The 16019-nt window shown below is 44.7% G+C and overlaps 1 protein-coding gene across 2 annotated transcripts in view; it reads left to right on the forward strand.

Annotated features, from left to right (window-relative positions):
• LOC137554850 (dnaJ homolog subfamily A member 4-like) overlaps positions 1-16019 on the forward strand; it is a 43740-nt gene that overhangs the window by 26382 nt on the left and 1339 nt on the right. For both annotated transcript variants that reach the window (XM_068271529.1, XM_068271528.1), the window contains exons 4-7: positions 7576-7680; positions 8065-8292; positions 9922-10152; positions 14640-14740. In XM_068271529.1, the coding sequence (XP_068127630.1) occupies positions 7576-7680; positions 8065-8292; positions 9922-10152; positions 14640-14740 (665 nt within the window). The remainder of the gene's footprint in view (positions 1-7575; positions 7681-8064; positions 8293-9921; positions 10153-14639; positions 14741-16019) is intronic.

Genomic DNA, 16019 nt, shown 5'->3' on the forward strand with positions numbered 1-16019 from the left:
CCCTGGCATTTTACGGGCCCAAAACCGTGAGGAGTAGTCTTGAAACCAAATGTCGCAAAATGACCTGTGAAATCCTAAAGGTACTCATTGGACTTTGGGCCCCTTAGCGCAGTTAGGGTGCAAAAAAGTGCCACACATGTGGTATCGCCGTGCTCAGGAGAAGTAGTATAATGTGTTTTGGGGTGTATTTTTACACATACAGATGCTGGGTGGGAGAAATCTCTGTAAATGACAATTATTTGATTTTTTTTTTTTTTTACACACAATTGTCCATTTACAGAGCGATTTCTCCCACCCAGCATGGGTATGTATAAAAATACACCCCAAAACACATTATACTACTTCTTCTTCTGAGTACGGCGATACCACATGTGTGACACTTTTTTGCAGCCTAGGTGCGCTAAGGCAGGGGTCCCCAACCTTTTTGAGCCCGGGGCCCACTATCCCGACCAAAATGTTCGCTGGGGCCCCCCTGAGGGCGGGGGGGGGGGGGGGGTGAGTGGGCGTGGCTAGTGTCGGCGGCAGCAGCCCCCCCTTTTTTCCCAGATTCCACAGTATAGCAAGTGCAGTTTCCACAGTATAGCAAGTACAGTTACCACACTATAGCAAGTACAGTTAGCCTAGTATAGCAAGTATAGTTACCCCAGTATAGCAAGTATAGTTACCACAGTATAGCCAGTACAGTTACCCCAGTATAGCAAGTACAGTTACCCCAGTATAGCAAGTACAGTTACCCCAGTATAGCAAGTACAGTTACCCCAGTATAGCCAGTACAGTTACCCCAGTATAGCCAGTACAGTTACCCCAGTATAGCAAGTACAGTTACCCCAGTATAGCAAGTACAGTTACCCCAGTATAGCAAGTACAGTTACCCCAGTATAGCAAGTACAGTTAGCCCAGTATAGCAAGTATAGTTAGCCCAGTATAGCAAGTATAGTTAGCCCAGTATAGCAAGTATAGTTAGCCCAGTATAGCAAGTATAGTTAGCCCAGTATAGCAAGTATAGTTAGCCCAGTATAGCAAGTATAGTTAGCCCATTATAGCAAGTATAGCTACCCCAGTATAGCCAGTAGTTACCCCAGTATAGCAAGTACAGTTAGCCTAGTATAGCAAGTATAGTTACCCCAGTATAGCAAGTACAGTTACCACACTATAGCAAGTACAGTTAGCCTAGTATAGCAAGTATAGTTACCCCAGTATAGCTAGTACAGTTACCACAGTATATATAGCAAGTACAGTCAGCCCAGTATAGCCAGTAGTTACCCCAGTATAGCAAGTATAGTTAGCCCAGTATAGCAAGTATAGTTAGCCCAGTATAGCAAGTATAGTTAGCCCAGTATAGCAAGTATAGTTAGCCCAGAATAGCAAGTATAGTTAGCCCAGTATAGCAAGTATAGTTAGCCCATTATAGCAAGTATAGTTAGCCCAGTATAGCAAGTATAGTTAGCCCATTATAGCAAGTATAGTTAGCCCAGTATAGCAAGTATAGTTAGCCCAGTATAGCAAGTATATAGTTAGCCCAGTATAGCAAGTATATAGTTAGCCCAGTATAGCAAGTATATAGTTAGCCCAGTATAGCAAGTATATAGTTAGCCCAGTATAGCAAGTATATAGTTAGCCCAGTATAGCAAGTATATAGTTAGCCCAGTATAGCAAGTATATAGTTAGCCCAGTATAGCAAGTATATAGTTAGCCCAGTATAGCAAGTATATAGTTAGCCCAGTATAGCAAGTATATAGTTAGCCCAGTATAGCAAGTATATAGTTAGCCCAGTATAGCAAGTATATAGTTAGCCCAGTATAGCAAGTATATAGTTAGCCCAGTATAGCAAGTATATAGTTAGCCCAGTATAGCAAGTATATAGTTAGCCCAGTATCGCTGCCCCAGTGTCGCCAGTACAGTTAGCCCAGTGGTGTAGCCTCTCCTCTCCCCCGCACAGGCCAACCCCTCCCCCCCCCCCCCCCCCGGGCCGCCGCTCCTGTTACCTTACGAGCGGGCGGTCGCTTCCTTGTATTCCCCATAGCTCCTCTCCTCTCCTCTTGCAGCACCTCGTATTACAGCAGCGCTTCCCGCGCGGCTGCTGTAAGGAAGGGTAGGAAATAGGGCAGCGGCTTCCTGTAACTTGTGACAAAAATTAAAATCTTCTATGAACTCCTCAAACTCATCATACACCTAACAGAATACCTTGGGTGTCTTCTTTCTAAAATGGGGTCACTTGTGGGGTTCCTATACTGCCCTGGCATTTTAGGGGCCCTAAACCGTGAGGAGTAGTCTTGAACCCAAATGTCTCAAAATGACCTGTGAAATCCTAAAGGTACTCATTGGACTTTGGGCCCCTTAGCACAGTTAGGCTGCAAAAAAGTGTCACACATGTGGTATTGCCGTACTCAGAAGTAGTATAATGTGTTTTGTGGTGTATTTTTACATATAACCATGCTGGGTGGGAGAAATATCTCTGTAAATGACACATTTTTGATTTTTTTTTTTTACACACAATTGTCCATTTACAGAGATTTCTCCCACCCAGCATGGGTATGTGTAAAAATACACCCCAAAACACATTATACTACTTCTCCTGAGTACGGCGATACCACATGTGTGGCACTTTTTTGCACCCTAACTGCGCTAAGGGGCCCAAAGTCCAATGAGTACCTTAAGGATTTCACAGGTCATTTTGAGAAATTTGGTTTCAAGACTACTCCTCACGGTTTAGGGCCCCTAAAATGCCAGGACAGTATAGGAACCCCACAAATTACCTCATTTTAGAAAGAAGACACCCCAAGGTATTCCGTTAGGAGTATGGTGAGTTCATAGAAGATTTTTTTTTTTTTTTTGTCACAAGTTAGCGGAAATTGATTTGAATTGTTTTTTTTTTCAAAGTGTCATTTTCCGCTAACTTGTGACAAAAATAAAATCTTCTATGAACTCACCGTACTACTAACGGAATACCTTGGGGTGTCTTCTTTCTAAAATGGGATCATTTGTGGGGTTCCTATACTGCCCTGGCATTTTACGGGCCCAAAACCGTGAGGAGTAGTCTTGAAACCAAATGTCGCAAAATGACCTGTGAAATCCTAAAGGTACTCATTGGACTTTGGGCCCCTTAGCGCAGTTAGGGTGCAAAAAAGTGCCACACATGTGGTATCGCCGTGCTCAGGAGAAGTAGTATAATGTGTTTTGGGGTGTATTTTTACACATACAGATGCTGGGTGGGAGAAATATCTCTGTAAATGACAATTATTTGATTTTTTTTTTTTTTTACACACAATTGTCCATTTACAGAGCGATTTCTCCCACCCAGCATGGGTATGTATAAAAATACACCCCAAAACACATTATACTACTTCTTCTTCTGAGTACGGCGATACCACATGTGTGACACTTTTTTGCAGCCTAGGTGCGCTAAGGCAGGGGTCCCCAACCTTTTTGAGCCCGGGGCCCACTATCCCGACCAAAATGTTCGCTGGGGCCCCCCTGAGGGCGGGGGGGGGGGGGGGGGTGAGTGGGCGTGGCTAGTGTCGGCGGCAGCAGCCCCCCCTTTTTTCCCAGATTCCACAGTATAGCAAGTGCAGTTTCCACAGTATAGCAAGTACAGTTACCACACTATAGCAAGTACAGTTAGCCTAGTATAGCAAGTATAGTTACCACAGTATAGCAAGTACAGTTACCCCAGTATAGCAAGTACAGTTACCCCAGTATAGCAAGTACAGTTACCCCAGTATAGCCAGTACAGTTACCCCAGTATAGCCAGTACAGTTACCCCAGTATAGCCAGTACAGTTACCCCAGTATAGCAAGTACAGTTACCCCAGTATAGCAAGTACAGTTACCCCAGTATAGCAAGTACAGTTACCCCAGTATAGCAAGTACAGTTAGCCCAGTATAGCAAGTATAGTTAGCCCAGTATAGCAAGTATAGTTAGCCCAGTATAGCAAGTATAGTTAGCCCAGTATAGCAAGTATAGTTAGCCCAGTATAGCAAGTATAGTTAGCCCAGTATAGCAAGTATAGTTAGCCCATTATAGCAAGTATAGCTACCCCAGTATAGCCAGTAGTTACCCCAGTATAGCAAGTACAGTTAGCCTAGTATAGCAAGTATAGTTACCCCAGTATAGCAAGTACAGTTACCACACTATAGCAAGTACAGTTAGCCTAGTATAGCAAGTATAGTTACCCCAGTATAGCTAGTACAGTTACCACAGTATATATAGCAAGTACAGTCAGCCCAGTATAGCCAGTAGTTAGCCCAGTATAGCAAGTATAGTTAGCCCAGTATAGCAAGTATAGTTAGCCCAGTATAGCAAGTATAGTTAGCCCAGAATAGCAAGTATAGTTAGCCCAGTATAGCAAGTATAGTTAGCCCATTATAGCAAGTATAGTTAGCCCATTATAGCAAGTATAGTTAGCCCATTATAGCAAGTATAGTTAGCCCAGTATAGCAAGTATAGTTAGCCCAGTATAGCAAGTATATAGTTAGCCCAGTATAGCAAGTATATAGTTAGCCCAGTATAGCAAGTATATAGTTAGCCCAGTATAGCAAGTATATAGTTAGCCCAGTATAGCAAGTATATAGTTAGCCCAGTATAGCAAGTATATAGTTAGCCCAGTATAGCAAGTATATAGTTAGCCCAGTATAGCAAGTATATAGTTAGCCCAGTATAGCAAGTATATAGTTAGCCAGTATAGCAAGTATATAGTTAGCCCAGTATAGCAAGTATATAGTTAGCCCAGTATAGCAAGTATATAGTTAGCCCAGTATAGCAAGTATATAGTTAGCCCAGTATCGCTGCCCCAGTGTCGCCAGTACAGTTAGCCCAGTGGTGTAGCCTCTCCTCTCCCCCGCACAGGCCAACCCCTCCCCCCCCCCCCCCCCCCCCCCCCCCCCCCGGGCCGCCGCTCCTGTTACCTTACGAGCGGGCGGTCGCTTCCTTGTATTCCCCATAGCTCCTCTCCTCTCCTCTTGCAGCACCTCGTATTACAGCAGCGCTTCCCGCGCGGCTGCTTGTAAGGAAGGGTAGGAAATAGGGCAGCGGCTTCTGTAACTTGTGACAAAAATTAAAATCTTCTATGAACTCCTCAACTCATCATACACCTAACAGAATACCTTGGGGTGTCTTCTTTCTAAAATGGGGTCACTTGTGGGGTTCCTATACTGCCCTGCATTTTAGGGGCCCTAAACCGTGAGGAGTAGTCTTGAACCCAAATGTCTCAAAATGACCTGTGAAATCCTAAAGGTACTCATTTGGACTTTGGGCCCCTTAGCACAGTTAGGCTGCAAAAAAAGTGTCACACATGTGGTATTGCCGTACTCAGAAGAAGTAGTATAATGTGTTTTGTGGTGTATTTTTACATATAACCATGCTGGGTGGGAGAAATATCTCTGTAAATGACACATTTTTGATTTTTTTTTTTTTTACACACAATTGTCCATTTACAGAGATTTCTCCCACCCAGCATGGGTATGTGTAAAAATACACCCCAAAACACATTATACTACTTCTCCTGAGTATGGCGATGCCACATGTGTGACACTTTTTTGCAGCCTAGGTGCGCTAAGGGGCCCAACGTCCTATTCACAGGTCATTTTGAGGCATTTGTTTTCTAGACTACTCCTCACGGTTTAGGGCCCCTAAAATGCCAGGGCAGTATAGGAACCCCACAAGTGACCCCATTTTAGAAAGAAGACACCCCAAGGTATTCCGTTAGGGGTATGGTGAGTTCATAGAAGATTTTATTTTTTGTCACAAGTTAGTGAAAAATGACACTTTGTGAAAAAAACAAAAATCCAATTTCCGCTAACTTTTGACAAAAAATAAAATCTTCTATGAACTCATCATACACCTAACAGAATACCTTGGGGTGTCTTCTTTCTAAAATGGGGTCACTTGTGGGGTTCCTATACTGCCCTGGCATTTTACGGGCCCAAAACTGTGAGTAGTCTGGAAACCAAATTTCTCAAAATGATTGTTCAGGGGTATAAGCATCTGCAAATTTTGATGACAGGTGGTCTATGAGGGGGCAAATTTTGTGGAACCGGTCATAAGCAGGGTGGCCTCTTAGATGACAGGATGTATTGGGCCTGATCTGATGGATAGGAGTGCTAGGGGGTGACAGGAGGTGATTGATGGGTGTCTCAGGGGGCGGTTAGAGGGGAAAATAGATGCAATCAATGCACTGGGGAGGTGATCGGAAGGGGGTCTGAGGGGGATCTGAGGGTTTGGCCGAGTGATCAGGAGCCCACACGGGGCAAATTAGGGCCTGATCTGATGGGTAGGTGTGCTAGGGGGTGACAGGAGGTGATTGATGGGTGTCTCAAGGTGTGATTAGAGGGGGGAAATAGATGCAAGCAATGCACTGGCGAGGTGATCAGGGCTGGGCTCTGAGGGCGTTCTGAGGTGTGGGCGGGTGATTGGGTGCCCGCAAGGGGCAGATTAGGGTCTAATCTGATGGGTAACAGTGATAGGGGGTGATTGATGGGTAATTAGTGGGTGTTTAGAGGAGAGAAGAGATGTAAACACTGCACTTGGGAGGTGATCTGATGTCGGACCTGCGGGCGATCTATTGGTGTGGGTGGGTGATCAGATTGCCCGCAAGGGGCAGGTTAGGGGCTGATTGATGGGTGGCAGTAACAGGGGGTGATGGGTGATTGACAGGTGATCAGGGGGGATAGATGCATACAGTACACAGGAAGGGGGGGGGGTCTGGGGAGAATCTGAGGGGTGGGGGGGTGATCAGGAGGGGGCAGGGGGGGGGGGATAAAAAAAAATAGCGTTGACAGATAGTGATTGATGGGTGATTAGGGGGGTGACTGGGTGCAAACAGTGGTCTGGGGGGTGGGCAGGGGGGGGGGGGGTCTGAGGGGTGCTGTGGGCGATCAGGGGGCAGGGGGGGGGGGGGGAAAATCAGCGTGCTTGGGTGCAGACTAGGGTGGCTGCAGCCTGCCCTGGTGGTCCCTCGGACACTGGGACCACCAGGGCAGGAGGCAGCCAGTATAGTAGGCTTTGTATACATTACAAAGCCTATTATACAATGTTTCAGCGGCGATCCGGGTGCTAGTAACCCGCCGGCGCTTCCGAACGGCCGGCAGGTTACAGCGAACGGTGGGCGGAGCCAGTCCCCGGCGGCTGATCGCGGCACGAATGACGCGATCGCCGCATAGCCACTCCCGCAGCCGCCCCCGCCGATGGGCGTATTGCGGTCGTTTGGGCCCGGACTTTGCCGCCGCCCATCGGCTGGGGGCAGTCGGGAAGTGATTAAGCAAAGCCAAAGTGGTTAAAAAGAAAAAAAAAATTGAGGTAAGCCTCTGAATGCTCCAGATGCTTCCCACATCTTAGAAGCATGCTGGGAGAGAAAATTTGTACAAATCGCTACTAAAAATTTGTTGCATTTTCCGTTCGACTGTCATGAATTTTTATTGTCTAATGTGGTAATTGTAGTTCCTGTTACAGATGTTAGAAAGTAGGTTACTCACCCTGCCTGGGAGAACCCTTTGGGGCTGATACGTCTATTCATTTTATAATTAGTTTTTTTATCATCTTTTCATTAGCATAGTTTAATATTAGTATTTTTTTCTTCAGGAAAAAATGTGGTCCACCAGTTATCTGTATCTTTAGAAGAACTGTATAATGGAGCAAGCAGAAAGTTGGCATTGCAGAAGAATGTCATTTGTAGCAAATGTGAAGGTAAGGAGTTGTTTCTTGATGCCTCTACTAAACTAGGTTAGGGATTGCCAATGCGATGCTAATCATTTTTGTAGTTAATGCAGATGTGGCGATTTTTGATCATTCAGCATAAATCAAATTCTGGGGAGAACACTATAAAAGGTAGTATACCCTTAGTGAGGGACGCTAACTTAGACCTCCTCCATTCTTAGCAGCCCATAAACTGAGTTGCTTGGCTTTGTGTGCTGTGGAGGGAAGCTAAGGTCCTTGTTCTCAATAACATCAGTTGGTGATCTAGTGCTGTAGATGCTATCTTTAGCCTTCACCACACCAAGGCAAGCAGAATAATCCGGTAACTCAGAATATTTAATTTGTTTGCTCATGCACTGTGTATTTATTATGCAGGTCGTGGAGGAAAGAAAGGAGCAGTAGAGAAATGTACGACATGTAAGGGCCGCGGTATTCAAGTTCACATACAACAGCTCGGGCCAGGAATGGTGCAGCAGATTCAGACTATGTGCTCCGACTGTCATGGTGAAGGCGAGCGCATTAATGCCAAAGACCGATGCAAACAGTGTAATGGCAACAAAGTTATTCGTGAGAAGAAGATTTTGGAAGTTCACATCAAAAAAGGTGATATTTGAAGGAAAAGCACAATTAATAATTTTGGTTAAAGAATCTAAGCGCCTGGGTGCTCCAAAGTTAATTATATAAAACCCCTGCTTTGGGCTTTTGGGGTGGGCAGCATGCATTTATGTACCTACAGGGGGATTTGCTTCAGAGCCCCCTGTCTATATGATGGCCTCCATCTACTCTGTCCCTGCACACTACTGGCTGTCACAGTGCATGCTGGGAGGTATTGTACATTCATGTGATTGTCTCACATAAATGGACCACTACATCTCCAAGCAGCTGGGGATGGGTGACATCAATGTGGGTATTCAGACCTTTGGTTATGTGCCATAGGGACTGAGGATGGGGGGCACCACCTATAGGTAAATACCTTTTATGAACCTCCCTTGGGGTAAGTGTGTTTCATATACTGTATATACTCAAATACAAGTCGACCTTGTGTATAAGTCAACTCCAATATTCAACCCTCTTAAAGGTAACCAGAGATGAATGTTTCACACAAAATAAACATATCAGTCGATAGGCTGTAAAGAATAAATGCTCTACCTGATAATTTCACCGTTCTGGTGTGCCTTTTTTTTTTTTTTTTTTTTTATCCATTATTGCGCCTGGAAAAATCCAATATGGCCGCCGGCTCATATCCCTTCTGCTTCCGGGTTATGAGTTGTGCTGTCTAGGCTCTATGAAACTATACACAAGCAGGACTGCTGCTGCAGATTTTAATCTGTGTGCTTTCAACTTTATTATTCTGGAATGCTGTGTGGCTGCCTGTCGGAAGTGTCTCTCCTAGGAATGAAACTGCACAGATAATGACGACTGCACAGTGCTCACAGATTACACAACAGCCACACTTGTCACCAGAGCTCTGAGTATGCAAAGCAGGAAAGCTGAGCCAGGAGAGGGCAGGCTAGGGCTTGAAAAGACTTCACAGAAGACTGACTCCGCTATATGATTCCACGTCAAACTTAGACTGAATGCTCAGTTGGGCATTCTTATCAGAGCTGATAACAGGCAAATTGAGCAGAGAAGAATGAAACCTAGAGCAGGGTAGGTGTTTACTGTCATGGTTCCACTGATAAATGTAGTAAAATACATGAGGATGCTTTGTCTCTGGTTCTCTTTGAGCTGGAATTTTTATTGACTCAAGTATAAGTCTACCCAGCAAAGTTAATGGCTGCACTTGGGGATCTGAAGGGGATAATGACTGCACCGCATACTGTATTGCAGTCATTAACCCCTCCTTTCCCTTAAGTGCAGCCAATACCTACTCCAGGCCCCCCAAGTGCTGCAATTATTTACTCCCCTTTATGCAGCCCAGTATTTCCCCTTGCCCCTTTCCTTGTTTGTTGTTGTGGCCAGGACTTTCAGACCCTCCTTTTTTTTTTTTTTTTTTTTCTTTTTTTTTTTTTTTCATTTCCTTTATCAAAGTATCACTTACCACTAGGTAAATTGCTGCAAATGGGAATGTCACTAATAGCACACACATTAGTCGGTGTGCTTAGTGTTGCCCATAAAGTGAATCGGACCTTTCTAGACTTATACTCGAGTATCTACAGTATGTGGTGCTTTGGTTGCTTTTTATATGGTTATTCGTATGTCCTGCTTAACATTAAATGTTTACTCTTTTAGGCATGCGGGACGGTCAGAAAATACTATTTCATGGGGAAGGTGACCAGGAACCGGGTCTGGAGCCGGGAGATGTTGTCATTGTGCTTGATCAGAGGGACCATGCAGTGTTTCAAAGACAGGATGACAATTTAATAATGAAAATGGAAATTGCACTAGTAGAAGCATTGTGTGGTGTTAAGAAGACAGTAGACACCTTGGATGGGCGAACCCTCTTAATCACATCACATCCTGGTAAGTAAAGGACATTATTAATAGCAATAAACCTTTTGAGAAAAAAATGTGCTTAAAGAGACTCCGTAACAAAAATTGCATCCTGTTTTTTATCATCCTACAAGTTCCAAAAGCTATTCTAATGTGTTCTGGCTTACTGCAGCACTTTCTACTATGACAGTCTCTGTAATAAATCAATGTATCTTTCCCTTGTCAGACTTGTCAGCCTGTGTCTGGAAGGCTGCCAAGTTCTTCAGTGTTGTGGTTCTGCTTTGCACTCCCCCCTCAGGGGGGAAAGAAACACACAAATTATCTCCTTGAGATTCAAAAGGAATGCTGTATACAGCCTGCTTGTGTATGGATGTATTTTCTATGTGTGGACATACTGTACATCAACCTACTTCCTGTTTTGGTGGCCATTTTGTTTGTTTATAAACAAACGTTTTAAAACTGTTTTTAACCACTTTTAATGCGGCGGGGAGCGGCAAAATTGTGACAGAGGGGAATAGGAGATGTCCCCTAACGCACTGGTATGTTTACTTTTGTGCGATTTTAACAATACAGATTCTCTTTAAGGCATTTTAGATATACACAAGCATGGCATTTGCTGAATACAAATTGAGGGAATAGCATGGTTAATACAGTTTAAACTGAATGGGCAACACCTGCCTTGAGCTATAAGTCAATTTCCGCTCTAGAAATGTCATGTATGGAAGGAAATACTGCTACACCCCACGATGCTCACGGGCAGTGCACGACCAAGGATGGCTGGTCCCAAACAGTTATGACAAGAAGAGACAGGTCCGGAGTGCACTGTTATTAGTGGATGCGTCCAAAGGGTAACTCACAGTTTCTTGACCGCTGAATGTTTCCTGGATGGAATTTGTTATTGACTATGACTTCTAATTGCAGTTTTCTTACATTGGCCTCTATTCATAAAGCATTCTCGCATGCGGTAATGCTCAAAACAGCTGACTTTCCCGACCATTTAGCAAAGTGTTCATTCATAAAAGCTGTTTCCAAATGAAAACCTACAATTCCTGAGCAGTGCAGGAAATTACCACCTTGTGCGGTGATTATCACAACACGTCACTGATGTCAATTCATAAAGATTAGAGCAGAAGGAATTCTGTCAGAGAACCCCCCCTGTTTAGATAAGGTGATAAGTCAGCAGTAACAGCCAAGATAACCGCTAAGTGAATGAGAAAGACCTCCCAAGCAGCTGCAGTAAGAGCAGAGCAGACAAGGCATTCCGGAATACCAAGGCTGTGTTTTTTTTTTGTTTGTTTTTTTTTACCCCTTGGGTACCAGTTTTGAGATACATTTCACATCAGAAAGCCTGCATGTGGAACATTTATTGAAGTTCTTCTAAGCTACAGCAATTAAATAAATTGTTTAGGAAGACTAATAGACAAATGCTGGGGCTGCCTCCTTTACTAACTCTGCCAGTTTAGTGCAGGAATCCCCCCCCCCCCCCATTATGGCAAGTGTAAACATTTGTATGAATTAGCACAGAAAAGTCTAAAATACCAATGCAGTGTTTTACCTTCAAGATCCCCCCCCCCCCAAAATGTTTTATGAATAGAGGCCATTATGTTCACTTTTTTTTTTTTTTTTTTTTTGACAGTCTTCTATATATTTTTGATTTGTTTGTATTGTACATAGATTTTTGTGTTTTTTTTTCAATGGTGGAGCAGGGAACATGGGCTGAATATGGTAACCACACTATTCCGATGGTCATGTTCTCCTCCTCTCCTTTGAGGTGGTGGGGTTGTGGGTCTTCCCTCAACCCTGAGTCCATTTATTGACCATGGCTGCCATTCTAACATCAGCTATGAGTAAGGACTAATCTCTGTAGGACATGTCAGCGTCGTTGCATCGGTTGATTTTTAACTTTTGGACATGCACCCTAATAAAAGTGCTCTCCAGACATGGTGTGTGCTCTCCAGACATGGTGTGGTCCTTGTCAAGGGCCTTAGAAGAGTCACGAAAATCGACCCATACTGCCCATTTCCTAGTAAAAGACTCTGTTGTGTCTTGAGTATCAGTATACAGGTCCTCCATTCTCATAGTATGGTTGATTTCCTTGAAAAGTTCAGCCATAGAGTGTGTAGTAATGGATTTCCAGTGGCGGGAAATAAGTAATTTAACTGCTACCATTAGCTGAGGTGTAAGGGATTTTTTAATTGCAGTTCTTCCAGGGAGTAGGGTTAATAAAGCTGTGGAGATTGACAATTGAAGATCTCTGCAATAAAAGTGTTTGTGAATCAGAAATACTTTAGCCCAAAAGGGTTGAATGATGGGGCATTCCTACCATATGTGAAGAAATGTGCCTGGGCTCATCTCCAACAGGTGGGTGGGGTATCTGAGTTGTATTTAGCTACTTGCACTGGAGTATGGTACTATCTAGAAAAAACTTTATAGCTCCTTTCCTGGTGTAGAGTACAGATCGAGGTTTTATGGATAAGTGTAAATCTTTTCCCATTGCTCGGCTAAAAGAGGATTCCCTAAGTCTTTGTCCCAAATATCCGTGAGTTTGAGTAGGCCCCTTTCACTAGAGGCACAGACGAGAAATGAATAAACTAGAGAGACTTATGTGGAAGGGAGGATGTAGAGAAGCACATACGCTCAAATTCCGTCAGTGATCTATGACTGAGATCTGGAGATTACAGATTTATGGAACCAAACAAGTTGGTTCCAGTACAGTCAGCCCAACTCAGGCCGATTTTTCTGGGTTCCCAATTGTGTCTCGTGAGAAGTTAACACCCATTAATGATATGTCGGACCTGTGGCCAAAAGTCCCGTGACCAACTAAGATAGTGTGCCTGGACTCCGGAGGTGAAGCTTAGGTTGTCAAGTAAAGAGGCAAGTGGGCTGTATGGAACAGAAGAGCTCAATCTGTTTCTGAGAGAGTTCCGGCCTTGTCCGCCGCGTGGTGAGGTTGCCATGTTGTCTTCCCCTTGCTGTTGCAGTCTCCTCTCAAGGGGACGGAGAAAGCGAAGGATTTGGGCTAAACTTGAGCGGGGCTTTTTGGTGGAGTCTCTCCTCTTTTTGCTGCCGCCCATGTGAAGCAGTCTACAGGCTGTTTTCGTCTGTTTAACAGAGCTTTAGGAGTCGGGACAGCGGGAGCTCATGTGAAGCACGTCTTTACGCGGCCATTAGCAAGCCGCGCCCCCATATTGATTTCATTTTTAATCCATACTAGTTGTCTGGCAGTCCTGATCTCTTCGGCTGCAGTAGTGTCTGAAACGAGCATACAGCTAATTTAGTCAAACATCTGATCTGCTTGCTAGTTCAGGGTTTATGGCTAAAAGTATTAGGCAGATCGTCGGCAGGACAGCCAGGGAATGTGCATTGTTTAAAAGCACATATGTCAGCCTCCATGTACCGTGGAAACGAGTCCTTAAAGGGACACTTTAGCCAGGAATAAAAAATCAGGTTCAGTGTTCTCCCCAGAAATTTTTTCTAGCCGGGTGGTATGAAAATGTAGCCGGGTGGCCTGAAAAAGTAGCCGGGTGGGGCAAGATGAGAAAATGCAGGGCAGGTGCTTCTGTGCACAACTCTGCTTACAGCATAGAAGGAGGTGAGCTGATGACAGCCGGGTGCTCACCAAAACTAGCCGGGTGGAGCACCCGGCTAAAACAGCCTGGGGAGAACACTGAGGTTTACTTGCCTGGGACTTCTACCTGCCCCCTGCAGCCGTCCTGTGTCCTTACAGTCACTCTTGGAGCCACCGGTCCCCCGCCGCCAGCTAGTTTTATTGTCGCTGACACGAAGTCGTCGGGCTTTCTGTGCCTGCAATGGCCTGGCCCTGTGCATCCTTCTTCATGTTCCCGTTCTCAATAGCGTCCTGCACAGAAGCAGGACGCTATTACGGGTGGGAATGCGAAGAAAAATGTACGTGGTCTGGTCTGTCAGCAAAAATGTAACTAGCTGGTGGCGGGGGACCGGAGGCTCTGTGAGTGTCTGCGAGGGCATGGGACGGCTGAAGGGGGCTGGTAGAAGCCCCAGGAAAGTAAAACTGATTTTTTTTTTTTTTATTCTTGGCTTAAGTGTCCCTTTAAGCTCTTCAAGGTTTTTCATCTTCGAACTGTTCAGGGCATATTCACAGTGGGACGTTGTGTTAAAGTCGCAACTCCGCATTGTAACGCAAAAAAAAAAGTGGTAGCGCACAACACTGTTACCGTGGCATACAGTGGAGCATACAGGCAATGAAAAGTATGCCTCTGTATGTGTTTAACCTCTGCGTTTAGAGGTGACACACTGCAAGCAGTTAGTAACAATAACGCAACATTTACAACGCGAAATAAATGTTGCACTGTGAATGTCACATAGGCTTAACATTACTGTGCATTAACCTGCGTTATGATTTTATAACGCAGCACAATAACATCCCACTGTAAATGCGCCCTCAGTTTACCTGTAGAATCTGCATTTACAATCGTAACTACCTGTTAATAATCGAAGTTCATTGATCAGAAAGATTGATTTTGTCATGTCCATTTCAGGTGAAGTCATAAAGTACGGACACCTAAAATGCATACAGAATGAAGGCATGCCACTGCAGAGGGATCCTTTTGAGAAAGGGCTTCTCATTATCCAGTTCTTGGTAAGCAGTTTATTTTTATATGTTCTAATAAGGAACATATTACCTCTTCCTTGAGTTCTCTGTTAACCTCCTTAGCGGTAGGATTCTTCCCCAGATTTTAGCTTCAAAGAAGTTGTACAATGTTTTATCTGGATAGAATCAGACCGCTAAATATAGGCAGCCTTAGGTCTTGATTCACTAAAGCGTTAGCATGCCAGTGAAAAGCCACTTAGCACATGAAGACTGGCTTTGCACGTGGTATTATGCACACAAAGTTTGCGCGCACCGGTTCGCGTGCTAAGTAGCGTGATAAGCATACTTTGCACACGAACTGGCTGATTTTGCACGCAGTGGTGCACGCAAATTTTTACGCACTCTAAAATAGCACGTGATCAGTAACAAACCGTGCAAAATACTTAGCACCCTAGTTTGCACGTGCAAAGCTTGCACGCTTTAGTGAAACAAGCCCAAAGAGTGGCCCTGTATGTAGCCAGAGCATGTTTATCACAAGAAAACAGAAGCACTGTCGGCACAACCCTCCGATTAATTGCTTTAAATAAACCCACAATGCTCTGGGATAGACTGTGTTATCAGAATAAGTGTTTTAAGCTATGGCATCGTGCAGAGAGTGAAAGAGGTCCAGCACTTGCTGCATCCAACATTCTATGTTAAGCTTCTTCTATTTTATGTTGTACCAAGGACAACTAAAGTGAGGGGGTATCGAGGCTGACCTATTTTATACCCTTTTAAACAATACCACTTGCCTGGCGTCCTGCTGATTTTACTCGCAAAAGTAGCGTCTGAATCGCACACCTGAAACAAGCTTGCGGCAAATGCAGTCACATCTGATCTGCATGCTTGTTCAGGGTGTATGACTAAAACGTGTTAGAGGCAGAGGGTTATGAGGACAGCCAGGAGATGTGCATTGTTTGACCACAAACTCCTCCCCTCTCCTTGTGCCCAGGCTAATTTTTACAATTCAGTGCCCTGCAGCTTTAATAGCTCGCTGCAGAGCCATACAACTGAGTACACAAATGGATCACCCCCTTTTCTGCCCACCAACAGAGATTTCTGCACAATACAAATAGAACATACCAGCATGGGAGCACTTTAGAAAATAAAAAATCCACTTACCTAGGGCTTCCTCCAGCCCCTGGCAGCCGGCCTGTGCCCTCGTCACAGCTCCAGTGGCTCTCGGTCCCCTCTGGTGGAGATGCCAACCTCACCAGGTCGGCATCTCCTATGCTCCAGCATGCGGCTCACCAGTCGCGCTGACGTCATCCGGCCTCTACTGCGCAGG

This window comes from Hyperolius riggenbachi, chromosome 1 (genome assembly GCF_040937935.1).
Source record: "Hyperolius riggenbachi isolate aHypRig1 chromosome 1, aHypRig1.pri, whole genome shotgun sequence".
Lineage (NCBI taxonomy): Eukaryota > Metazoa > Chordata > Amphibia > Anura > Hyperoliidae > Hyperolius > Hyperolius riggenbachi.